Source organism: the organism of the source record quoted next, unplaced genomic scaffold (genome assembly GCF_019419815.1).
Source record: "Pyrus x bretschneideri cultivar Hongxiangsu unplaced genomic scaffold, Pyrus_bretschneideri_v1 Contig8, whole genome shotgun sequence".
NCBI lineage: Eukaryota > Viridiplantae > Streptophyta > Magnoliopsida > Rosales > Rosaceae > Pyrus > Pyrus x bretschneideri.
The window spans coordinates 2,371,662-2,398,989 of record NW_025999820.1 but is presented as its reverse complement, the minus strand read 5'-3'; the positions used below and the strand labels follow the sequence as shown (position 1 = coordinate 2,398,989).

The window sequence follows — 27,328 nt, the reverse complement described above, 5'->3', positions numbered from 1 at the left end:
CGTGCCTCTACAGTCGTGACGACGCTGGAGAGGTTCAAGAAGGAGAAGTGTGGTGGTGGGTGGTGATGTTGGAGACTCAGAAAGGATAGAGAGTAAGATAGGTCAAGACTCAGAGAGAGCTTCAAAGGTTGAGAGAGAGTCAAGAGTTTGTGATCTATGAGGAATTAAGGTGAGAGGGAGTTAAGTTTTTAACGAATGGTTAAGATTTAATCTCAACCAAATCCAAAAGCTATTATTAATTCTATATATAAAATTATATTAAAATAGTTATCGGTTCAGAACCTTCTGTTTGGTTTTGGGACTTTTTTTTTTCGATTCAATTTGAGAAATTCCAATTTTTTTTTCCACCCCTATCCAAAGTTATGGGTGAGAAAAATGCACCCATTTCATATTATGGCTTTTTCCATGGATGAAGATCCTCTTCATGAAGATTCTAAGGATCCTCACATCCTAACCGTTCATCGTATATCTTGCGGTCAGTTTTTGTTAGTTACTATATGTGTTTAATTTTAAATAATAACAATCAAATGATTTCTAACTGTACAATGTACGATGAATAGTTAAGATGTGGGGATAGATGAATAGTTAAGATGTGAGGATTCGGATCCCCACAATTTGGATCCGGATGAGATCTAAATCCTTATCCTTTTCCCATAGGAGGTGGATTGTCTACCCTCCCATTTTCATACTCTTCCCATGCCCTCCTATGATATGTGGTCACGGTTAAGCCACGTCAACATTTTATATTAATTTTTTATAAAAATAATAAAACAAAAAGTAATAGGAATATAAAATATTGACGTGACTTAACTGTGACCACACAAACAAGAGAGCATGGGGAGAGTATGGAAATGGGAGGGCAGATAATCCACCTCCTTTCCCATAACCCAATCGACAAGGATTGTCTGCCCTCATGTGCTCTTTTGTTTTATGTGGTCACGATTAAACCACATCAACATTTTATATTATTTTTTTATAAAAATAATAAGAGAAAAATAAATAATAATATAAAATGTTAACATAATTTAACCATGATCATACAAATATAGAAGGGCACGGAAGGCAACGAAAATAAGAGAGCGGACAACCTAACCCAATTGCGGTGAAACGTCAGAAGTCATAAAGTTCGGATCAGTCATATTATTGGGTTTTGGGAACTTCAACTTGGGATAAGATCAGTTTCCATATTCCACACCGCCCAATTTCCCAGCAAAGCTTTCCCGTCTTCACTCATCCTCTCCACCCCCTCTCTCTGCTCATTTATTTATCGACGATCAGATCAATTTTCGTTACAAAAAATCACACGATGCAGCAGCAGACGAGCTCAGAAGTAAACGCGAACCAACGGATTGCTAGAATTTCCGCCCATTTGGACCCACCAAATCTCCAGATGGAGAACGCTGCCACTGTTAGCCGCTTGAATTGCCGCGCCAAGGGCGGCGCCGCTGGTTTCAAAGTAGCCATACTTGGAGCAGCCGGCGGCATAGGCCAGCCTCTCGCCATGTTAATGAAGATGAACCCCTTGGTCTCAGTTCTCCACCTATACGACGTCGTCAACACCCCCGGCGTCACCTCCGATATCAGCCACATGGACACCGGCGCCGTAGTAAGCTCCAAAATCCCAAACCCCAAATCCCAAATTCGTTGATTCATTCATTTCAATTTTCAAATTTCTAAATTTGCAAAATTGGGTTATTGGGTTTTGTAGGTGCGCGGGTTTTTGGGGCAGCAGCAGCTGGAGGAAGCGCTGACCGGAATGGAGCTGGTGATCATTCCGGCCGGTGTGCCCCGAAAACCCGGAATGACAAGGGACGATTTGTTCAACATCAATGCCGGAATCGTCAAGACGATCAGTGAAGCAATCGCCAGGTGCTGTCCGTATGCCATTGTTAACGTGATTAGCAACCCTGTGAACTCCACAGTTCCCATTGCTGCTGAAGTTTTCAAAAAAGCTGGTACCTTTGATCCTAAGAAACTATTGGGAGTCACCATGCTTGATGTTGTTAGAGCCAATACTTTTGTGGTATGCATTTAGTAATTTGATTATTATGTTTTATTGCTACCCAATTGCACATTTTGATTATAGATTATGAAATTGTTATATGATTGCAGGGAGAGATTCTGGGTCTTGATCCTAGGGACATCGACGTTCCCGTTGTTGGGGGTCATGCAGGGGTTACAATTTTGCCTCTTCTGTCTCAGGTTAGGACACCTTGTTTTCAGATGTTTCAGCTCTGTGTGTGATTGTGCAGAGAGTTTGTTTAAAGTCATTGTCGTTATTGCTTTATGCAGGTTAAACCTCCATGCTCTTTCACCCCAAAAGAAGTTGATTACCTAACAGATCGCATTCAGAATGGTGGCACTGAGGTGGTTGAGGTGAGTAACAAAATGCTTATTTTCTTGATTGGCTGCTAATTACATATGGAGACTACATGCTTTACTTTAAGTGAATGCAAATCCTACAATTTATTTTAATTTAATGCAGAAAGTTAGATAATTTTTTGACAGAACAAATGTGGGAAAGTACCGTAGACAGTAGATTGGAATAATTATAAGTTCTGAATAGTTTGTTAAGGCTGATACCCTGACAAAGTACCGTAGAAGGTGTTAAGAGGGTACAACAATCGAATTAAGTGGTGGCCGGAGGTTTTGTACAATTGACAGAGTATCTGAGCAGTAGTTGTGGGCTATTTGCAGCAACTTTCTTTATGGTCATCGTGAATGGTTGCAGATTTGGGCATGCAAAAGACATGATAACAATTAACAGGGTGGGATAAAGGTACTTTAGTATCACGGACTAGCTCATGTCAAAGATTTGCTTATTAGGATTCAAAAATTGCTCTTGTAAATGAAAGCAGATGGTATTGAGAGCTTTTCCCATTCCCTCAGTGTTTGCAGGCAGAGACTCCTTAAGTGGTTATCAGGTCTTATGCAAGAGGTTTAGTAGTCATAGCTTTTCCTGTCTATAGGCTACCACTCTCTGGCTCAGTGCTGTCATGATTCTTAACACCATGCTTAGTCTCATCTCATCTTTTAGAAGAGTAAAGTCTCCTCTATTTTGTGATTGGAAATTAAAAAACGGTGCCTTGCTTCAAAACCTTTTGCATTTTCGTGCTACCATAATTTTATTGATACTCAAGAGTGCTAGTTTACCAGTTAATCTTTACATGTTTTTCAGGCAAAAGCTGGAGCTGGTTCTGCAACATTATCAATGGTTAGTAGTTTCAGAAGTTTTACTTTTTCTTAATTTATATTTACAGTAACTGACAAAAAATGCAGGCATATGCTGCTGTTAAATTTGCAGATGCATGCCTTCGTGGCTTGCGAGGAGATGCTGGGGTTGTCGAATGTGCATTTATGGCTTCTCAGGCATGTTACTAGCATTTTATTTGCTTCTGTATGAACTGAATTTATGTCATAAACTGGTCTTTCTTGTCTTCGACCTAACAAGAAATGCATGCCTACTGTAGGTGACTGAACTTCCCTTCTTTGCATCCAAGGTGCGGCTTGGCCGTACTGGAGCTGAGGAAATATATCCTCTTGGCCCCCTGAATGAGTATGAGAGGTTCGTAATCTTACCTGTTTTGAAGCCGTGCAATTGACTTACTCTATACGAAAAGTTTTACAGTTTTCCGTGTTTGCAAAACAGGGCTGGCTTGGAGAAGGCAAAGAAAGAACTAGCAGCAAGCATTCAGAAGGGGGTTTCTTTCGCCAGAAAATGAACAGGTTGTGTTTACTACTTTACGTTGGAGATGAAGCCGTTTCAGAATTTAGATGGTCCCTTGATACCCTTTCTCAACATCACATTGATAGAAAATAAACGGTAGGTAATTGATCTATCAAATGCAAACTAAGACGCTCTCTACAACTCCTTGATTTAGAGCATCACATATAGGTTTCTAAGCTGTGTCATAGAGCTTGTATGGTACTCGAACATGTTCATCAAAAATAAAACGTGTGTTCAGGCAGCGATTGATTTTCTTTTAATTCATTTATATCCACCCAAGATCAAAGTGAAATGAAATGTTTGTTGCAATGAAGCGAAAAGGAAAATGAAACGTGTTTTTCGTTCTTGCCTTGGGTTGAGATTCGTTTAGATTTTGACTTTGTAAATAAGCTTGGGCTTCAACGGGTGGTTCGCGACCATAACAACTTGGAGCTTCGGTAAGATAATGCTGATGAATTTTAGCTAAGTAGTATTAATGAAGTGTGTATTGCGTTTGCGATTCGAATTCGCTCTTTGCAGGGGATTCGTAGTTCAAGTGGTTTACAACAACCTGAATCCAAGGTCAGCCCAACTTGAACAAACATGGGCTAATGGGCTTGTTCTTTTCAAACAGCTCCTCTAATACCATAAAGAGAGTACGTACAATTAGTCCAAGAGTCAGGGGTGTCAATTCGTGCTCACGGGTCAAGTTCTGGTCGACATGAATTCGACACGAACAAATTAGGGTCAGCTCAAACATGACACACTTGTTGCTCTGGTCCCTTTTATTTTTTCAGACCCGAACACGACGATCATTAAACATGTTTATCGACAGTGACACGATTAACCGGTTTAGTATTTAACGTTACAAATATACTCTTAAACTTTAATGTTTACATCAACTAACGGGTTTAAACTTGCTACTTCAACTTCAGTTAAGATGTACTATCTCGTGTTGTATGGTTTACATGAATCGTACATTACGTAAACGTGTTAAAGCGTATTAGTTTCCAAGTGGATTGACCCAAAAACACACACTGCATCAACTGCGTTAAATGAGTCAACACGATCATGACACAAGCATGCTTATGGCCAATTTGAACTCGTTAATTTCGTGTCGTTTTCTTGTTGGTTGTCTTGTGTCTAATAAACATGGAGTTCAAAACATGATATGAACTCAACAAAAAATTAAGAAGTGGGATCATAAGACTAAACCAGACTATTGGTTAGGGCCTTGTCCCATTTAGTGTTGGTCGATGCACAGGTCCAGTTAACAGTCTACATTGGTGATCATCTGATTCAGATGAGGAACCAAATTTTGGACATCCTCTACCAAAAGTTAAAACAATCTTATAGCGTTTTCCAATTTTTTGATACAAACCATATACGATATTGAGCAAGGATTCAAATTCGAGTCCTTAGATGTCCAATAATTATTATATTTTTGTTAAGTTTGTGATAACATTGAAATTTTAAAGAATTGTAATATCCTAAATCTTAAAATTTGTTCAATCATATTGCATTCAGTCCTTTTACTTATTTGATATATCTATATCATAGATTTTGTTTGTCGATAATTGTCTATATCACAACTAAATCGTTTTTAGCTATCTATATTATAGATATTTTTCGCTTATAATCTAACTCTCAAAATTAGTTGTACTCAATTTTATTTTAAATATGTTTTGTTTGAAATTTTTTGTAGTCCTTCATTATAATAAGTATGTTACAATTAGACTCAATTTAAAAAACAGCTTGGATTTTTGGACGATATAACTTTACCCCTAACCACACAAATTTAACCATAAGTAACCGATCTTTCTCAAATGAGGACAAATATGTGTTTATTTTACTCAAAATTTGTGCCTTAAGTAGTTGAATGGTACGATGCGTCATGGTTAAAATGTCTTTATCAAAATTATACTTCCTTCTAGATATTTTGCGACAAAATTAGGACGCTTCCTTCACTTTGAATAATTATTTTAAGAAGGAAAAAACAAATCAAAACCACTGAAATAATATCAAAACAGAAAATGATATCATATCGTTTTTTCTTTTTACACATCCGTTTTATTTCTGACCATAAGTTTAAATAAATTAAACGAAAACAACAGATTTAAGTGAACATGAATTTATAAGAGAATAACAAATACGTGTGATAATCATTTACCTATCGAAACTGACAAATGCTTAAAAGTTTAGTAACATACAAAACCATGCCCATTTAACCAAATAGAAAACAAGACAAAGAAAATTACTAGTGGGAAAGCGGGATGTTCTGGTGTGTGTTGGTTGGTGGATGCATAAAAAATATAGTAAGATAGGATAACAATATACCACCAATTCAGCAATCAGCATGCATGCATGCATGCATAAATATACTTGAATCTTTGAACATTTTTGACCCCCCGGACGGACTGATAGGGCAAAAGTATGGTAGTGGTAGTGGTAGATCCAAAGATTGGTTCAACAATTAATTATTAAAGTAGGAACTGCCCTTTTCTCAATTCTCAATTTCGTTAACCTACCAAACCCCCTCCCTGTCTGTATGTGTCGGCAGTCCGTGGAAGACATCCATCAAATTGTTGTCATTTTAGGACAGTGATCACTTTCAATTCACTAGCAAATATCACAACATTTTAACATGCATGCACTATTGATCAATCAAGTTGTGTGTCAAGGTGAATTGATGTATACTCATCCTATTGATGGTGGGATTGCCCTATAATACTAGGGTTTATGGCGTTTTAATTCACTTTGTACGAGGATAATGAATTATTCACCTATTAATAACTTGAATATTCTGGTTAGCTAATTTCGCATTCTTATTTTTACAATTTTAGAGTTATGAGATTGAAAGTTTGAGATTTTGAGTTATGAGATTGTAGTTTGATGATGGATTTTTTTATAAATTGATAGTATATACTTTTTTTCTTATATTTATTTCGATATAACTCAAACAAATTTATTTGGTAATATGTGCATGTTAAACCATAAATCGAACCAAACTATACCACATCATTGGTGAACCAATTACATTAATTTTAAGTCATATGGTTCAGTTGTGGTTTGAAATACAGGCAAGCCGCAATGTGTGCTTTGGATTGTGATTTGAACCTAAACTTGAACCTATCCAAATCGTGGCCAGCCCTAGGCCAAACCAATTCATGTTATTAATGACCCTAAAATACTCAAGGTATCACATTTTTCTTCCATGTTTTAAGACAAGAAACATGACGAGTTCAATGGATAAATGAAGCACCATCCTACACTAAATTAAAAAAAAAAAAAAAAAAAAAAAACCTCTCCAGCTACATCATATTTACCTTTTAGGGTTGTGTTATTAGGAAAAAGTTTAAGCTCATTTTTACATGGACATAGTTTGATGCATAGCTTGAGATAGATGTTGATCGAAACACAAATAGTTTGATGCATACCTTTTAGGGTTGTGATATTAGCAAAATTTTTACATTTTTATAGTTTTTGACACGGATAATATTTATAAAAAAAAAAATATATATATATATATATATATATATAAAGAATAAACGCGTTAGATCATAGTGGATTACATCGAGGATGGAATATTCAAACCTAAAAAGCTTCCTGCTAAGCTAAATATTCATAAAACTTTTAACGTTGAATCTTCTTCAATCAAGTGAAGAGAGTCCCCACCGATCCATTTGTACCTGCAATTTTTAATTTTTTATGCTTTGCAAATCCACGATCTGCTAGAATTATCCTGCGACTTTATGGTTTATTTAACCTAAACGCCAAAAATAATTCAATCTCCTTTACAGCTTTTGTGTTCTTCTGCGTGGCCTAGCACTTTCGTACATTGAATTTTCAAATGTTATGCAGATGTCGATGGAAGGCGGAGTCACATATCTCCCTTTTTCTTTTTACGAAATCATCTCAATGTCCTCTCGCTTCGTGTCTCCATCATTTGCATTCATGGGTTAATAGTAACTGGGTTCTGATATGTTATAATTTGATTCACGTGATTTCAGTGCAATCCAGTTTAGGTTTGACATATGATTAACTATTTTTAATTAGAAAATGGAATTAACTCAGATCTCCAATGGATGAGAGGAGTTCCTTGTCAAAATATTCTGTAATTGGTTGGCAAAATTTTATGTTTATGATTAAAATCGTTCATATTATAAATTATTCTACAAAAATCTGCAAAAATCAATAAGATATGATATCATTAAGCTTAGCATATCTCTGAAAAAATTAGGTTTTCATTCTAATACAAGGATATCTTTATACTAAGGTAATGAAGTTATACTAGTAAAATAATAGATGTGATATCAGTATTATGGGAAAATCTCTAGAAAATAATTTTTAATAAAGAAATAACCTCCCAAAGTTATAAAAAAATTCTTGTGCCATTCAACATTGTCTAATAGCACTACGACTTCTCTCACCCTCTTAATATAGATAATATCGTTTGATAAAAAAAAAATAACACTACAACTCAAACAAAATTTGAAACATGGTAAAATTTAACTATGATTTCTTAGTTAATAATTTATCTTTTAAAGCTTTCATAATTACACAAAGCAAATTGAAAATGTATTATAAAGATAAATAAAAGTAGAAAATAGACTCCAATCATCCAACTGGAGCCCTCCTCCATCTGAGAATTCATCCCTTCCTCGTGGGCGGTATCGTTTGACTAATTTTGAAGGAATAAGCTTTATATTTATCATTTTCATAGATTTTTTGTCTCTGCGAAAAATGGTTCATCGCCCAAAAAAAAAATAAGAGAAAACAAATCTAGGTTCAATCATATGTAGTCGTTTTCAATACCAAAGTCTATACAATTCCAACTAAATCCATTGAAAAAAAATTATGAAGTGATGGGATTTCAATTCTTTGAAGATAAGAGAGATTTAATACACAAACTGGAGGAATGAAACGAAAGCAACCCATATTAGAGTTCTTTTCCCACCTTTACACTTGCGATTGAGGCTTTTCCATTGGAGGAAGTCTGGGAAGGGGTGTTATTGTTTTATTTTAATTTTAATGATGGAGATAATATTTTTTTAGTTTTTTATGTAAATAGGAAATTGTTGTTTACTCTTAAAATGTGTCAAATTTTGATTGAGTCCATTAGGCATTGTCCTGTAACACGTTCAGTCTCACACAAGTTTTTCTTCAACTTGAGATCATTTATGTATAGGAAAAAACTCTACTTTGTAATAAATTATCATTTTTCTTGATCTCATCTTAAGGAAACACACCTCTATATAGTTATGGTACTATCTACACATTTCTTTTTACCTTCTATACTCCCTATTAATTTTAACCTTTAATTTTTTTTAATTCATTCGATCCCATGATCAAAAAATTGAATTGTGTGTGTAGAAGATACAAATTGATGTACATATAGCACCATCCTATTGTAATAATTCGAACAATTTTTTATATTTTACTATAGGGTTGATGTAATAATTTCAATTAATTCACACGCACTATCCACATATTCCACTTTCTTCTAACGTCATTCTCTTGGTAACCTAGAAGTTATAACTATAGTACTGTGTCAACTTGCCAAGTAAAATGTCTTACAAACCACGGAAAATTAGGTACTAATTTGGTACTGAAGTACTTTTATAAAAAGTAGATATAAAAAAAAAAAATTGAACTCAAAAAGGTGTTTGGTAAACACTTCAAAACAACTTATTTTTACAGTTTTGGGTGAAAAAAAAAATTTGAAAACGTGAAGCAGCAAAAATGAGCTTTGAAAAAAAGATGAAAACGTGAAGCAGCATAAATGTTGGATTATGATTTCTTGTTAAACGTTGGATTATATGTTTAAGATAAAGTTTATAAATATTTTTCTTTTAAAAATAAAGTATATTTAGTAATTCACCTTTATTTGTTAAGAAAATTAAATTAATGGCACATCTAGTATTATATTCTTTTTTATCATTTCACACAGTCACAACTATTTTACATAAAAGTTTACTAAACACTATAATACTGTTTTTTTTTTTATTCCAAAAGCACTTTTACAAAAAAAAAAGTTTACTAAACACTATACTGCTTTATTTCACAGCTGTTAATTCTCACAACACAATATAGGCATTTTTTTTTTCAAAACATAGCTATACCAAACCAACTCTAGGTCGACCCTTTGTAAGCGAAATGAGTTCAGAGCACTACATACACATAGTAGTAAAAAAGATCAAGTGGTGAGGAAGGTTACGGAAATGAATTCCAATTTTGATAGGTCTAGGATTTGATTATTTTAATATTGTAACTGAGATGTTTTAAAAAAATAATAAGAAAAAACGACACGAAATGAATATTACTAGAATAATGAGTTATTTATAACATACCTATGTTTGTATTCCTACTTTGTTCATGATAATGAATTTTGGTGAAAGTTTTAAAATTTACAAGGTCGTGGTAATATTAAGTTTATTTTTTGAAAGGGTGTCTGAAACTTTCAAATTGGCCTTATTAACTACCAGTGATTTCACAGTTGAGGCCCATGGATATCGATAAAATTGAATGAAGTCAAAGAAGCAGATTGAGAAGCCAACATATTAAATTAGGGTTGTGACTTGCCATTCATGAATTGAACTATCCTACCTACATCGTGGACTTGCAGTTACAGTTCCCTCCTCCTCAATTCAATTCAATTGCCACTTTTATTACACATATCAAATCTTCAGGCCTGATGAGTCCTTGAAAACTGAAACTGTATTTCCTATACCATCCACTCATGCCTCTCCCAAAATCAATACACACAAGCAAACTTTTTGTCAACTAATTATGAAGCTTATTTAATTTAAAAATCTCACTAATGCGATTGTGGCAATTGTAGGGGGTGGCAGATTGCATGTCCTGCTGTTTGGGTGCCCTTCTCATTCCATCTTATTTGTGCGGTTACGGTTAAGTCACGTCAACATTTTATATTCCTATTACTTTTTGTCTTATTATCTCTATAAAAAAAATAATATAAAATATTAACATGGCTTAACCGTAACCGTACAAATAGGAGAGGATGGGAAGGGCATCCAAACAAGAGGGCAAACAATCTGCCTCCATTGTAGGGAGCACAAATGATAGAAGATTTCAGTGGCATGCACACTCAACTACTCAAGTGCTTGAAAATAAATCACCACGACAATCTGATGAAGAAAATTATCATTAGCACTTCAAATAAACATAATGTAAAACTAATAAACATAATGTAACATTAGCTAATGGCCATTGCTTCTTCTTTTTCTCTCTTTTAGGAAAAAGCAGGTACTGTGACTTAATCTGTGGGATGTTTGCAATGGCCAATAAGTTTCTTGGTTGTTGGACTAAGGGATATAAGGGGGCATATCAAGGAAAAGTAGAACGTACGGGGGATATCGAAATTCTTTTGCTAATTCTATGTGTTTTTAAAGAGTAAGGCTAAATAGACCAATTTTTTAGATCAAATTTGAAAATTATAATGTGTTACCAATATAAAATAAGCACGTTAATCACCATTTAAGTAATAATTTATCCATCAACAACCACGTCATACATTTTACAAAATTTATTTTAAAATTTTGATCTCTCTTACATTACATTTTTAAAATCATTTACTTACTACTCTTTTGTCTTTGCATTGCAAAATGCTAGCACATGACAAATATACATATACTGGAAGAAAGAAGATTCCCATATGAGAATCTAAGACTAAATGTATACGGATATTTGGTTGTCATTGTTTATATATAAGGAGTGTTTGATTTTCTTACAAATAAAAGAAGGTAGGGTTTGGTGGTGGAGTCCCATGCTTGATAGATTTCGCAAAGTTGTTTGTCATGTTGGGCCAAACTTTCTCTCCCAACTTTATGTGTGTATATGATATATCTTCCTTTTTCTTCTCTCTGTCTGTCTCTCTCTATATACGTATGTGTATTTTCTTAGGGTTTTCGAACAACCAGTCCATTATATATATGTGCTCGACAGTTGACACCAAACACCTTCAATCCAACTTTTGTTCAATTATTTGGGCACTGAGATTCTGAGAATAAATAATACTTTCGACCAGATCATATTATATGAAGCGATTGTGGGCAGGTGGAGTGGAAGTGGGTTAGGTTTGTTCACGTATTTAGGTCTTCCGCCTTTTAACCTATACCAATAAATTACAAATTTAACAAAGCAACTACGATCAAAGGGCTAAAAAGGCTTTTTATATTAGAATTCCACCGTTGAATGCACCTCACATTAAGTTTAATATTAAATGACGTAAGTATCCTATTATGCAATGACAATTTCAACCTTATTAGGTTTGGAAAAAATAAGAAATTTCTTAATATACCCCATGTCACTTTTAATGTATTATTTATTTTCTTCAATTACCAAAGCCTCTCTCACAAACTCACTCCCATCCTTCATTGTTGAATAAAACCCTAACGAATGAAACTACGTACCTTTAAAAACCTTCACTGCACTTTCGTACATGCCTATCCCTCCTTACCCAAACCCTTTCTCTTATATGGGTTATAAAACTTTATAAAAGTATCATAATTATCTTCTCGAACATATGTTGCCGGGCATCAAACTATGAATCAAGATCAAATTTTTTTTGTCAATTTTTTTTTTATAGGAGGCCTTTCTTTCTTCCCATATACATGCTTGTGATTCCCCAGGAAACCATACTACCCAATATTTATTTAAGGATGCGAATTGGAGTGCTACGAGTACTCACAAAAACAATCGCTAGAACAACCAAATGGAGTTTAAAGATTTTGGAATGAGCAATGGAGGACATGGTTTCCCAGTTCTCTGCGGAACTGGCCCTCACAAGTGAGGAGCAACAGGTGATTGTGGTTTATAAAAGGAGGGTTTACTGCTATGAACTTCCAAAGTTTTCTTAATGGGAAGGGTACTAACGCGGAAAACTTTGAACAATGAGAGATTCAAGAAACAAATGAGTATTATAAGATTGAAGAATGTTGGATGTAGAGAAAATATGGGGTGTATGTAGAATATGTAATCTGTATGTTGAGAATGTGGGGTGTGAGGGTATTATGAGGAAGTATGTGAGGTGTATTAACATAATTTTCAATTGAAAAAGCAAATGTGAGATGCATTAAGTATATGGGCTTTATTTAACAATATATGGGATGTTAATATAATGTGCCGGCTAAAAACCCTAAACCCTATATTTGAGATCCCTAAACAGATCTGTGGAAAAGCCTAAAAAATACATGTTTCTATCTGCTTGTCCATTACGATGGATTTGAGCTCGAGTAATGTTCATTGAAAACTTAGACAACACAGTGCACATCAGTGATTCATGCATTAAGTTATGGATCCCTAAATAATTATTATATATAGTATTCTAAACTGAAAACTAAATCAAAGGTCAAAAAAACCAAGATTAATATATCAACTTATTATCTTTTGTTTTCATTTTTTTTCTTTCCATGCATCCCATTTTCCCTATGAGAATGAATTATTTAATCTTCCACCCAATTAGCAAGATGATTTTCATTGATATCGACTGTTAGATTCTTTTTGAATAAATAAAAAGAGAAAAAAGGATGGGAATGAAATAGGAGAAATCAACCTCATTGAAACTATATTTAGCATGGAAAATGACTTGTATGCATCTCTATACACACAAACTGTACATACATGAGGTGAAATATCTTCTTATCAAGTACCTCATGACTTTCGTTACTTTGTTAGAATGTTAATATTAGCCGGATGTTTAAACAAAGATTTCACTTTATTAACGAGGTTAATAGTCTTGCAACATATTTTTCACTTGACTCTATTTGTACGGATTTCCCAAGGAGCTTTTTGCACTTTAATTTAAATTTCCTTTCCTTAAAAAACACCCTTTACATAAAGCTCTAGTAAATAAATAAATTGATTCACGAATAAAAGGACAAATAAAAGGGGTACTACTACTAGATAAATGTTTTCTCCTTTTACATGCGAAGGTGAAAGCTTAAAGACACATGGAATATATAAAAAGCCTCTTGTCTCCGTGGTACATTCATTTTCTAGGGTAAACATATATAATTTTGTACGTCCTTTCTAAAAGATGAATGGTCAATGTCAACTTCTATTACAAAAATATTCTCAGAAATCGATTGCATGATGAACATGCATGCTTCTTACTAATTTTTTCAAGAAAAACTAATGAAATTGGTTTGAAAATTTTGAGTTTTAACAATAAGGATAAAATAAAAGGTAAAATAAATAGTAACAGGATTGACTTTTTAGTATAAAAATATGGTTTTTCGTTAAAATGAACAGTCTAATGAGTTTTTTTTGTTAAAATTCTCATTTTTTTACCTATACATAGAGAAATAAATTCCTAGCTAATGTTTGTACGTAGATCTTTTCTTTCAACACAAGGATTAACACATGTAATGTATTCAGAACTCTTATTAGCAAATTATTCACAATGCCTACGTATTCAAGATTAGTCAATATATATTCGTATAAATCTACTGTACTTTGTTAGTAAGAAACAAATTAAAGTTTAAAATGTTCCTAAAATAAAAACAAGGCTAAAGCAAACTCAATAATCTGATAACCTAATCGACTGTAATCACATTTTCATCCGATCAATCATATTTGCATTCACATAGGAATCGGATCAGAATCCCATCTATCCAATTCATTAGCAAACTAGTTAATGCACTTTCCAGTCGGAAAGAATAACTACACTGTCTACCCACGTAAAGTTACCATTTTTAAACTTATTTTTACCATTTCAAAGCCCCAAAAAGAATAATCATATTTCAATGGAGGTCCAAATTCTTATAAATAAAGATGGGACATGCCCTGGCAGTGAAAGAAGGACAATGATCGTCTGCCCTTCTGTTTTCGATGTCTTTTCGTGTTCTTCTGTTTTGTGTAATTACGGTTAAATCACGTCAACATTTTATATTTTTTTTATAAAAATAATAAAATAAAAATAAATAGTAATATAAAATATTGATATAATTTAACCGTGATCACATAAACAGTAAAACATCGCAAGCGGAAGGGCAAACAATCTTTGTCCTTGAAAGAAAGCCGCATGCCAAATTAAATCAATCAAATCTCACCTGAGTTGGGGTTCGTCAGTATTTAAAAACCAAAATTAATAATAAAATACAGGAGTCTGAGTTGCGTTGTCAAATCAAGAACAATACCGAGGTGGCATCTTAGTTTGGTTTGTACGTTACAACTTATAGGACAGAGAGGAACTGACAGCGAATAAAAGAACGGAGAAGATACAGCCAGCCAGCCAGCAGCAAAATCCACCAATTAAATCGTGGGATTTTTGTCTATACTCAGACGCATCACCAAAATTCGGTAAAATGATGGTCGCCAAATCTTTTTCACGGGGATTTTTAGAATTCCGTATTCGTGATTTTTAAATTTTAAAATAATTTTTAATCGTACTATATATAATTAAGGATCATAATAAAAAAAAATTTAAAATTTTCAAAAAAATATCCGACGGGAATCCTTTTACCCAAAATTCCTCAACATTTCCAGGTTTTAGTGAAAGTCAGTTGAATATAATTAATTTACAGCTCCTAATTGGCTCCTATCCTCGATATTGAGGAGTTTCTAAATATGCCAACAGGATCCTCTTCGGATCTTTTTTTATGAGAATTCTGAAAATTTGTGAATTGTATTTGTTTATCGTCTCAGTTTTTGTCAAGTAATGTTTGTGTTTAATTTTAAATATTTTTTATTTAAAATAATTTTTGATCGCATGATGTACGATGAACGGACAAGATTGATGGATTCTCGGGATCCTCACAAAGAAGATTCGACGAGAATCCGTATTTCAAAATATATTCACTTAGTGGTCGATTTACGAAATTCTGTATTTATGATCATAATTATTATTATAAATAACCACATAAAGATCATTTTTACAAAAGAATCAATTAAGGCTAAGTTTATTTATTAAATCAATTATATTAAATAGATTGATAGTTCGTAATTCTTTTACTAAATTCGTCAATCTATTTTTATACAGTTCGATGACTAAATGATCTCATATTTGATTAGTTTTTTACAAAAATGATCTTTACAAAGTTATTTATAATATAAACAATTTCAATTAAAAATATGAAGCCGTAAATCAACCACGTAAAATTTTGAGGAGAAGTTCTTCTCCTCCGTTAAAGAGCCAAGTTAATTCCAAAACCAGGTAAATTGTTACCTCATGGCCACATGCTTATGTGGATAAATGACCTATCTTACGTGGATTATATTTACTAGTGTAAAAGGGGGGTTTTATTCATATATCGTGTCATTGACTGGGTGTAAACTAAAAGCTCCCATTTTTTTATTCAATTACAGGACAAAGTGTCGTCCAGAAATTTAATCAAAGTGTGACGAGTCCATTGGATTTGTACATATTACATAAATTATCACTAACAACTGCTAATTAACACATACAAAGTATGTACTTAACCATTATAATGAACTAATAATTATATACCAGTAGTCATATTTTGTCTTAATTTTCGTTTTTAAGCTTGTGGGAATGGAAAGTCGAAACTTTTAACTTTTTCTAATATTACGAGAAAAACAAAAAATAACAAGACCTTTAATAATTTTGAAAAACAAAAAATATATAATTTTAATGCATTAAATGTCGTGTCTTTTGTATTAAAAAATCACACATTAAAGTGTAAAAGTCTAAATTATTGTGACACAAATTCTAGCACATGTCTCCCTTCGCAGGCTACAATTGCTCTTTTGTTTGATTGTATCGGTATTATTGGTTTTTCGCAAGGTTTTTTGCATTAATTGATTTCTTTCTCAAGCAAAAAAAATATATAAATAAATAAAAAATAATCTAGCAAATGTGTGATTGTGTAAATCATTAGTAAATTGTATTTAGGATACTACAATATCTTATTGCTATAGGTTGTATTACTTCTAAGACAATGAATTACTATAAAAAAAGGCACAGGTGATGGAAAATATACATCACAAAAATTCCTCAACTCTATCTTTTCTCTCATTATCACATCCTTTCTCTTTCTTCAGTAAAATAGGTCACAACACGTTATCAAGCATGCTCTTAACGCTGGGCTAAGAAACTGAAGAATATTTTGCTATAACATGTTCACAAGATTGATCATCGCAATCTAGATTCTTCTAAGACACGGTCTAAATTATCGATATTTTTTCAGCCTAATTGCATGGGATATTCACCATCGAGCATGAACCTTAATATACAGTCACAAATTGCAAGCTAATAAAATGGGGATCAACCAGGTAAATTATTAGAAAATGTTGGGCTACAACATGCTTATTTGGATAAATACCTATCCTACGTGGATTATATTTCCTAGTGTCAAAAGGTGGGTTTCAAATACATAATTAGGGGTAACTGTGAACTATGATTTTCTTGGCCAAATTAAGAGCGTCGAAATATACTTATCTTAGAAGTCTGATCATGGACTCAACATCTCCGATTAGATTGAGCTGCTTAAACAAATCAGTGATACCACCACATCCTGCTGTCTTCTCGTAACATGGGCAAACCCACTTCGCCAAGATCAACCATTCTTGTTCCGTAAGAATTAACCAAGCCTACACTCTTGGAGATACGTACAACATAGGGATTAACGTGCAGTAATATCTATCTTTAGATATCCTTTAAGTATTCTCCCAATTTATACGGATTCCATATCCTAAAAGGCCAATCTCCCGACTAGTATAAATACACCCTACTAGGGTTAATCTCTGCTAACAAACACTTATCGCACAAAACACTCTTTGCTTTATTTTTTTGCTCACTGCTTGCGTCTTAAGATTTGTTACTAACTTCATCGTCGGAGAGCCTTTGGCCAGAGACGCCACCGGTACCAAGGTGATCTTACTATCTTTTGTTCTTTTACAAGTAGTCAAGTTTGTACTTCTCCTCCACACTTGATTTCGACAACTGGTTAATCTTGATTGTTGACTTCGTTTGATTTATTCAATCTAATGGTTGAAAATAAAGAGATGTGCATGAGAAATTGAAAATGGTGTGTGAAAATCATTTCCCTTTATGAACCCTTGCAATCTAAGGTGGTTTGTTCATATGAAAAAATACCTACAAATATTCCGGTTAGAAAATGTGATTAGAAAACAAAAACTAAGGGTAAAAAAGATAGAGGAAAACCTAAGAAGAATTGAAAATAGATTTAAAGAAAAGACATGTAGATGTGGAACTAACGAAAACTTAACGCAAAATCCTATGCAGTAGTGTTTTAAGTTTTATATAGCCTACACCACATAAAAGGATAAAGTATTGTTGTTGTTGATGTAATTTGATCTGTGACTCCCCTCCTTTTTTTTTTTTTGGTCAATAATTTGATCTGTAGCTCCCCTCCTATTTTTCTTTTGGTCAATATTTTGATCTGTAACTCCCCTCCTATTTTTTTTTTTCGGTCAATAATTTGATCTCTAACTCCCCTCCTATTAGGCAACCTTTGAAAAAACTTTTTATAAAATTCTTTAGTTTTTTTTAATTTAAAAAGTATAGCACAAAAAAGACAGGGCTCATGAATCCCCCCGTCCAGATTCCTTTCACTGCTTTAAAGGTCTAATGGTATTTAAAATACCAACAGGATCCTCCCCGGATCCTTTTGGTTATGATCTTATAGATTCGTGAATCGTATCCATTTATTATATATCGTATGGTTAATTTTTTTTTAAATACTATTTGTGTTTAATTTTAAATAAAAATATTTAAAATAATTCCTAATCATATGATGTACAATGAACAAACAAGATTAACGAATTATTAAAATTCTTACAAAGAAAATCTAGGAAGAATCCGAATGCTTTGAAATAGATAGTTGCGGTCCAATATGCTAAATGTCACCCCCCACATCGTCACATACTATATTTATTTAATAGAATTCGGTGTCACTCTTTTCAAACGGCAAAGCCTCCTTCCTGTCATCAATTAATTGGAAGTAGATTGTTTGTCCTTCTGTTATTATGTCCTTCCTATTCATTTTTATTTGTGCGGTCATAGTTAAGTTACATTAATATTTTATATTCTTATTATTTTTCATCTTATTATTTCTATTAAAAAATTAATATAAAATATTAACATAATTTAACCATGACCGCACAAATAAAAAAGGATAGAAAATGCACGAAAACAGGAGAGCAGACAATCTACCTCCCAATTAATGCAAGCCAGCAACGCCAAGAGCACCAACTTATTTCCATCACATCAACCAGCAACTTGTAAGTAATGTTGGCGATCCTCAGTTTTGTGAGGAGCCTAAGCTAATCAACCTGTTATGTACATTTGTATTTTTTCCGTAGCCTGCTACGTTAGAAATCAGCAAATTTGGTTCATTAACACAATAAACCACAAGGTCTATTGAAATATTACACTACATATTAGGCTACGGAAAATAATACAAATGTACATAATAGGTTTATTATAATGTTGTAATAAGTCTGATTGTGTGGTTTATTGTGTTAATGAACCTAATTCGCTGATTTCTAAAATAAACCTATCCATGAGGTTTATGAGATTAATGAATCTTTAGAGAGGTTCAATTTAGGGTTTATGAGGAAATTAGTGAACCTTTAACATAGATTCAATTAGTGGATTTAGTGAACCCATATAGTAAAAAGCCATTCAATTAGGGGTGTGCTAGGCACATATCTCTTTTTACTTCTCACGTACCTCTTGTTAATTTCTGTTATTTGTTATTCTTCAATTCAACCGATCTTACGACTGAAAATTAAAAAGATGTGCGAAAAGTAAAAAATAGTGTGTGAATAGCACGTCTCTTCAATTATCTCCAAAGAGAAACACGTAACTCACAAGTAATCAAAACACTTCCTCTTCACTATATCTTAGGTTCGAGTTAAAAGATAATTTGAATCACATTATTACCAGTTTGTTATAAAACTAAGCCTTCCTGAGTGCAAAGGATATCGTTTTTTCAAAAAAAATAAAAAATAAAAATGCTTTCTTTCTTTCTTATGCTCAAAAGAAAAAAAACAGTTTCTTCTTTCCCCTTGATCTTTACACCTGTGAATTTGCTTTTGCAATTTGAAGGCTTAAAACAGGAAGCAGCTAATGCCATACAGTGAGCAGCAGAAGATGAAGTGGAAATCAGCATTCAGTACTACTACCATTACTACTACATGATGAAGACAAACTTATAAGAAAATAGCCTCCCCCCTCCCCCAAACGTCCAACTGTACACCGAAAAACTTCAAACTTAAAAGTTAGACCAAACCAACCCCTCCCAAATAAAACTAAACAACACATACAGTAAAAACGCTAGTACGATTCGTGCAATTTTAGAACGAACACTTGCATTCCAAGAAGAAGAAAAAAACTATGACTTCATATGCTAAGAAGATCAGGCGGCGGAGACTGCAGGTGGTGGCTGGTCTTTCGTGTCTTTTGACGTTGTACCTGGAGACTCTGATGCAGTAGTGGCAGGGGGAGGGGAGGACTCTGTGATGGCTGAATCCTCTACCAGTTTTGAGCCAGGTGCCTTTGGAAGCTCGGTTAGAATTTGAACCACTTCTCGCATTGTTGGACGCTCCACTGCTTGTTCTTCCACGCACAGCATTGCAACGTAAAATACGTGCATAACCTCATGGAGAGGAACTGAAGGGAGTCTAGGGTCAAGGATTTTGAGGACTCCTTCCTTGTTTGAGTCTGTCATTTTTCGCACCCACTGGACTATGTCTACTCCGTCCCCAAATTCACCAACCGGTTTCCTGCCGCTAACAAGCTCCAAGAGAACCACACCGAAGCTATAAACGTCGCTCTTCTCATCAACCTTCAACGTGTATGCATACTCTGCACAAACCAAAAGCCATTTACAAATTAATTAGGTGCTCATCCACTTCAATTGTCAATTTTTGTGGGTTACAGTAAAAAGTCGTTAAATTTCATCTACTTTCAACGAAGCCCACCAACCACTAAATCAAATTTTCAATCAAAATCATATATGCAATTATGAAACCAAAAGTCAAATTTCGCCAGATGACAAAGAAGCTTCTGCAAGAAATAAATGCAAAGACCTTACACATATAGAACTATCAGGGAACCAAAACTCAACTCAATTAGTACATTTTTACACAGTAATAAAGTACTCAAAAATTCAAAGATTGAATGAGCATATCACACCTGGAGCAATATATCCATAAGAACCAGCAATTGCGGACATGCATTCGGATGTTCCGGAATCCTGCAGGAACTTGGCAAGGCCGAAATCAGCAACATGAGCTTCGAAATTGGAGTCGAGAAGGATGTTATTCGACTTCACGTCCCTGTGGACGATCAAAGGCGAGCAGTCGTGGTGAAGATAGCATAGACCCTTTGCAGCCTCAATGGCGATTTTGTACCTTGTGTCCCAATGCAAGTGACCCCCTTTCTTACCATGAAGAACTTCACCCAAGCTCCCATTGGGCATGTACTCATAGACTAAAAGATTTGTCTCGTGATTCGAACAGAAACCCAATAGTCGAACAATGTGCCTGTGCCGAATTCGACCAAGAGTTTGGATTTCGGCGTTGAATCCGTGGTCGTGGGAGGAGCCTCTGCTCATTGCAGGGAGTCTTTTGACAGCCACATTGTCACCACTAGGCATAGCTCCTTTGTACACAATCCCAGCCCCTCCTTCCCAATAATGTTGTCCTCCTTCAACGAATCCAACACATCATCAACCGTGAAGTCCAACCGTTGGAATGCAGTCAGTTTCCAAGCTCGGGAATCGCTTGCTTTCTTCAACGACCGGGCCTTGATTATCGCTGCAACAGCGAATATGATCGAGCACAGAAGCAACCCAATAACAAGCAATAGCTTCAGTGAAGCAGTGAGTGCACCTTTGACATGAGGTTGGTGAGTGCCATTGGCAACCCCGTCTTTGCAGGGAACCAAATAGGGACCGCAGAGATCGGGGTTTCCCAGAAACGATGTGTAATTGAAGTAACTGAACTGACCGGTCCCCGGAACCAAACCCGAAAGATTGTTATACGAAAAGTCCACAGATGTCAGGCTCTGCATTGTGGATATAGACGACGGAATGCTGCCCACAAGATGGTTTCTCGACAGGTTGAGGTAGTTCAGTATCCTCATACCAGTAATCTCCTTCGGAATCTCGCCGGAGAGCTCGTTTCGGCTGAGATCGACGAATGTCAAGAGCTTGCAATGGCTGATTTCGGGCGTTATGGGACCCATGAACTTGTTGTGCTTGAAATCCATCTTGGATACCTGCTGTAATCGCCCAATCTCGGGTGGAATTCGACCCGAAAACTTGTTTCCGTCGAGAAGAAGCTTCTGGACGCCGGAGAAGTTGCCGATGCTGGGCGGAAGAGACCCGAAAGCCGGTTATTGGAGAGACTAATCTGGCCGAGATTCCCCGAGATTGAATCTGTCTCGGGAAACGAACCGTCTAAGAGATTATCCTGCAACTCGACTTGTGTAAGCTTGGGCAAACTAAGCAGCCCTTTCGGAATCGACCCGTTGAGGTAGTTGTCACCCATTCGAATCCGACTCAGCGAATCGCACCGGCCAAGCGACTCGGGAATCGGCCCGAAAAGGAAGTTTGACAGAGTGATGAGGGTCTGGAGATTGTTCCCGAAACACATATCGGGAGGGAGAGTTCCCGTCAACTTGTTCGACGAAAGGTCGAGAATTTGGAGCTTCCCATTTTTGCCCAGACCCTGAGGTATGCTGCCGGTGAAGTTGTTCTCCCAGAGCTGCAACACCTGGAGCTCCGGCAAGTCGCCGATAAAGTCGGGAATGGCGCCATGGAGCCTGTTTCGGAAGAGATTCAAAAGGGTCAAGTTCTTGAGCTCCGAAAAGGAACCCGGAATCTCGCCCGTAAACACGTTGTTGGATAAGTCCATGGATTTCAAGCTCTTGAGGTAACCCAGCTCGAGTGTCAACGACCCGGAAAGAGCATTGACCTGGAGAAACAGGGTGTCAACATTTTGCAGTCGACCCACTTCCGGCGGGATCTCTCCAGTTAAGTTACAGTTGGCGGCGTCGAAGCGGACGAGATTGGACAAGTTTCCAATTTCGGGCGGTATTCCGCCTTCGTAGCTGTTGAAGTAGCCGATGTAGAGCTCTTTCAAGGTGGTTAAGTTTCCAATTTCGGGCGGTATTGGGCCGCCGAGTTCGTTGCCGGAGACGGCTAAGTACTCGAGGAATGGGAAGCGGCCGAACTCGGGAGGGATCTGGCCGGAGAAGAAGTTGCCGCCCAAATGCAAGTGGCGGAGGGAGGTCATGTGGGTGACGGAGACGGGGAGGTCACCGGTGAGGTTGTTGTTGTAGAGGTCGAGGACGGTGAGGCGGGTGAGGTTGGAGAGCTGAGGGGGGAAGGTGGTGTTGAAGACGTTGTTGGAGAGGTTGAGGAGGCGGAGGCCGGAGAGGGCGGAGATCTCAGGCGGGATGGGACCCGAGAACTGGTTCTCAGCGAGGGTGAGGTTGGCGAGGAAGCGGAGGTGGGCGAGGTCAGGGGAGAGAGTGCCGGTGAGGTCGAGGCCGGAGAGGTCGAGGGAGGTGACGTAGCGGCGGGAGGAGTCGCAGGTGACGCCGGACCAAGTGCAGTGGCTGGTGGTGGGGGTCCAGGTGGAAAGGGCGGAGTTGGGGTCGGAGGTTATGGACGACTTGAGGGAGAGGAGGGCGCGGTAGTTGGACATTGCGATGGCGGAGAGAGAGTGGAGGTGGAGGAGGAGGAGGAGGAGGAAGAAAAGGAGCCGCATTTTTTGTGGTGTTTGGGTGGGCGGTGTGTGGAGGAGAGAAGAGAAAGAGGGAGGGGCGGGGTGTAGAGAGTAGCTGGAGTGAGAGTGAGACTTTATTCTCTTCTTCCGTAAGAAGTAGAGATTGTGTGATTTTATTGTCTTATTTTTAAATTTAAAAAATAATAATAATAAATTTAAAAAAAAAAAAAAAAAAAAAAAAAAAGAGAGAAAGATAAAGGAAGATGGGTTTGAAATATTTGATTGAAAGTTTTGGACTTTCATTGTTTTTTTCTTTTCAGTATGAAAGAAAATATAAAAGAATAGGACTCTTTTGGGTCAGAAAAGGGTCCTTTGTGAGAGTAAAAAAAGTCCTTTTTGGAGGAAAATATAGCTTTTTGTTTTTGTTTCTGAATCTTATGCTGATACCCCTTTTTTATTTTATTTATAAAGTTGGATAAATAATTGATGTTCAATGTATGTGTTTGAATTATGAATGTACTATTCGATTAATAATTTTCGAACTGGTTTTGGATTTTCTCCTTAAGACCCTATCTAAATTTTTAACCTTTTTCTTTCTTAGAAGATAGCCCTTCTGATGTAATTTCAATTTGGTTCATTTTCGATTCAATTCAATGCCCGTTTGAGTTCCATATTATATAACCTATATATGTTTGAAATTTAGATTTTGAGACAACTAATATTAATGTTGACCATGATATATCCAGTTGGTGGGTTTTGAAAATAATATAAGTTTAAAAATTAATTGGAGCTTAACAAATGTGACATTTCAATAAGTTGAGTATTTGTTTGGCCATAAAAATTAATTGGGGCTTAACTAATATATTTTAATGCTTACTCGAGATATTTGTCTCTTGATCTTAACCTTTATTTATGTGTTACTTGTAGGTAGTGCTATATATCAAAGTATCTTTTTTTACTTTTCATACTCTTTGCTCAATTTTTTGCTATCAGATCGAATGAATTGAAAAAAAATGACAAAAATTAACAAAAGTGTATGAGAAGTAAAAATGAGTGATTATGGATGATTGTTTTTTCATTTGGCAATTCGCACATTATTAATGGGGCTTAACCTTAATTCGCTCCTCTCACATCACAATAATTAGCATTCATTTATAACAGCATAATTGATAACCTAGAATATAAAGGTATGTTATGCACAAACCGAAGGAGATAATAAGAAAATCCGATGCCACTCCCGCGGCGGAGTTAGCTAGTCTTCCATCACAAAAGTGACATAGAATTTTTTACCACTATACTATTATAATCTTTTAAATTTTGTTTAGGAAGTAGTTTTCACACTCTTTTTATGGTCATGCACGCTTCCATTTCTCTTCTAGCCTCAAAATTGAGTCAGTGAAACAAAATCAACAAAAAAATAAATAAACTGACAGGAGTGTAGAAAGACTCATTTCTTTAAGAGCATAGGCTTAACATTTTAAAAATGTTAGTCATGTGCCCAATTTACTGCCCTTATTCTATTTTAAGCTTTATTTTCAAGGATTGGCGATGGTCTAAGAGGTAGAAAATGAGTTAAACCTTATAATCGGCTAACAATAATGTGGTTCAAATTCGCTTTCGCTTTCGCCTTCTATTAAATAGAAGTTTTACTTGTGATTTTATTTAATTCAAACTACAAAATCAAATATTAAAATTCGTCTAAGCCCAATTTTGTGCTCAACATATGCATAGCATTTAGGCACTTACTAGTTTTATTTGATTCAATTGAAAGAGATCCAAACGCTAAGACAAAAATCAAAATGAAAGAAGCTTGTTACTGCTCAAGTATTTTCTTCATATGCCGATTCTTAGCTTGTAAAGCTTCTAATTCTTTTTTGTGGAGGTGCAGATGGTAATGGCCGCATTATAGCATCCCATATCATTTTAGCAACCTCCATGACCTTCTTCTTGATGTTGGTGGCTTGAGTTGTAGTGCGGAGTTGGTTGTTTTGCGTTGAGTTTGGAGGCCGATAGCATATGATTTTTTTTTTGGGGGGGGGGGGTCACCGTTAGTTGGTGGAGACTATGCTTCTATGACTTTCTATTGATTTTGGAGACAAATCCTAGTTAATTTAACAGATTTTTAACTGGGGTTACGTAATGTAACATTTTCAATAGGTTGGGTATTTGTTCGGAATGTTCAAAAAGGTAGAGACTAATTTGAAATGACACTAAAAGGTTATGGGGTTTTAGGTATTTAATCCTATATTTATCTCAAAGAAATTTTTTTCTCTCTTTTAAATATTAAGAAACCCGATAAATCTTGATTTAGCCAAATTGGCTAGACCAATGTGTTTCCTTTTATGCACCCAAGTTCAAATTGTTTTTCTTGTAGATTAGAATAATTAGTGTACATTATCTTGTCATATGTTAAGAAAAATAAAAGTCTTACCGAAACTAATTCTGACGGTTAAGAATTAAGGAAAAAAAAAGAAAGTATTAGAAAAAAAAACTTAGCTAGATTCTACTTTTAGTTGGATTGACTTAAGAATTAGAGCATCTCTAAATGAGATGTCAAAATCCTACGTGGAATGTTACTGTGCCTATTTGACATCAAAGATATATCCAAAGGAAGTGTTATTTGCTGATTTGATTTGAAAACTTTGTGATTAGGAGTCAAATTTATCTTTAATTCGTTTTAACGGTGGGTCTCTCATTCCACTAACATTTCAACCAATAAAAATTTTGTTTCAATGTTATTTTAATAATTACAACCATTTAAACCTCTACTTAAATAAGAAAATTACATTTGACAATTCGGTTAGAGAGGTAAAAAATTTGACATAAGACTTCAGATTGCCACATCAATCATCAATTGTAATTTGACTCTTAGAATTTGACACTTCATTTGGGGTCGTAAATGTCTTGGCAAACACAGCATTAGTGTCATTTTATAGCTTACATTCATCTTTGTTTGGGTGATGTTAGAGAGACTATTTTTTAGGCTAGATTTTGTAAACTACATAATGTGACGGTTGATGGTTAGATCCTTCCCTAAATCATTGAAAAGAAAAATCTAACAATCAACTGTCACATCATATAATTCACAAAAAAAATCTTAATAATAGTATCGTAGCATTTTCCTTTTTGTTTTGCAGGTGATCAAACCATCGATCATTTTCTACGTGTTGACCAAAACTTTAAGCAAACAAGTTTTGATCTGGCATTAGCTAATTTATAAGATTAATTAATCAGCAAAATCTGGCCAACGGATGACAAAATCTAATTACTTCTAGAAAGAAGATTTTTTTTTTTTTTTAACAAACGATAGCATTAGTATACGATAGATGTCCCGATCTCTTTACGACATTTAATTAATTATGAATCACAAGTAATACTATTAATTTAGGGTTTAGTTGATAACTAGAAATTATTGATGGTGATAGAGTTCCTAAATCTTGTAAAATATTTGAAACTATATGCCAATGAATAATTGGAGGCAAGTAGGCACACCCTCGGATACCTTTGAATGCGTTAAACCTAATATTATCGTCCACATATGCATTTTTTATACGTTTTAAACTTGTGATTTGCTACCTATCTATTATGGATCAGATTTTTTATTCTGTTAATTCGAGCATTTGAGACATGCTTAACTTGACATTAAATGAAGTTACGATGAATATTTCAAGCCATTGATTTATCTTTTATGCAACTAATCACTTTAATGTCATGTTTTTCCAATAATACTCCTCCGACTTCGGATACCACCGCAACATCCAAATTAATAACATAATACACGGTGCTTTAAGTTTGCTTTTCACATATGTTTATCATAAATAATTTGAAAGACCGTGCAAGTCCACGGTTCAGGTAAAGGAAGCCGATCTTAACTAATCATATTTATCGTCTCATACTGTCATACATTAATTCCTCTTTTACTTGTAACCATCAAATTTA

At 35.2% G+C, this 27,328-nt stretch overlaps 2 protein-coding genes across 2 annotated transcripts; one reads left to right on the top strand and one right to left on the bottom strand.

The window, feature by feature from the left end:
- Nucleotides 1-1,259: 1,259 nt before the first annotated feature.
- On the top strand, nt 1,260-3,968 carry LOC103964654 (malate dehydrogenase, glyoxysomal). Its single transcript, XM_009377606.3, has 8 exons — nt 1,260-1,606; nt 1,709-2,023; nt 2,113-2,202; nt 2,293-2,376; nt 3,179-3,214; nt 3,280-3,369; nt 3,471-3,565; nt 3,650-3,968. The coding sequence occupies exons 1-8, from the start codon at nt 1,307-1,309 to the stop codon at nt 3,720-3,722; spliced, it is 1,083 nt and encodes a 360-aa protein (XP_009375881.1). The 5' UTR covers nt 1,260-1,306; the 3' UTR covers nt 3,723-3,968.
- Nucleotides 3,969-19,806: 15,838 nt separating this feature from the next.
- On the bottom strand, nt 19,807-23,518 carry LOC103964653 (leucine-rich repeat receptor-like serine/threonine-protein kinase BAM1). Its single transcript, XM_009377605.3, is given in 4 exon segments — nt 19,807-20,519; nt 20,850-21,344; nt 21,347-22,039; nt 22,042-23,518. Coding segments are annotated over 4 exon segments (3,027 nt in total). The 5' UTR covers nt 23,432-23,518; the 3' UTR covers nt 19,807-20,070.
- Nucleotides 23,519-27,328: the final 3,810 nt, after the last annotated feature.

What these genes read in the sequence shown, in the direction of transcription:
- LOC103964654 (XM_009377606.3), top strand. Translation starts at nt 1,307, where the DNA reads ATGCAGCAGCAGACGAGCTCAGAAGTAAACGCGAACCAACGGATTGCT. An exon ending in TTTTGCCTCTTCTGTCTCAG is followed by an intron (nt 2,203 to 2,292) that starts GTTAGGACACCT and finishes TGCTTTATGCAG; the next exon opens with GTTAAACCTCCATGCTCTTT. An exon ending in GTTCTGCAACATTATCAATG is followed by an intron (nt 3,215 to 3,279) that starts GTTAGTAGTTTC and finishes CAAAAAATGCAG; the next exon opens with GCATATGCTGCTGTTAAATT.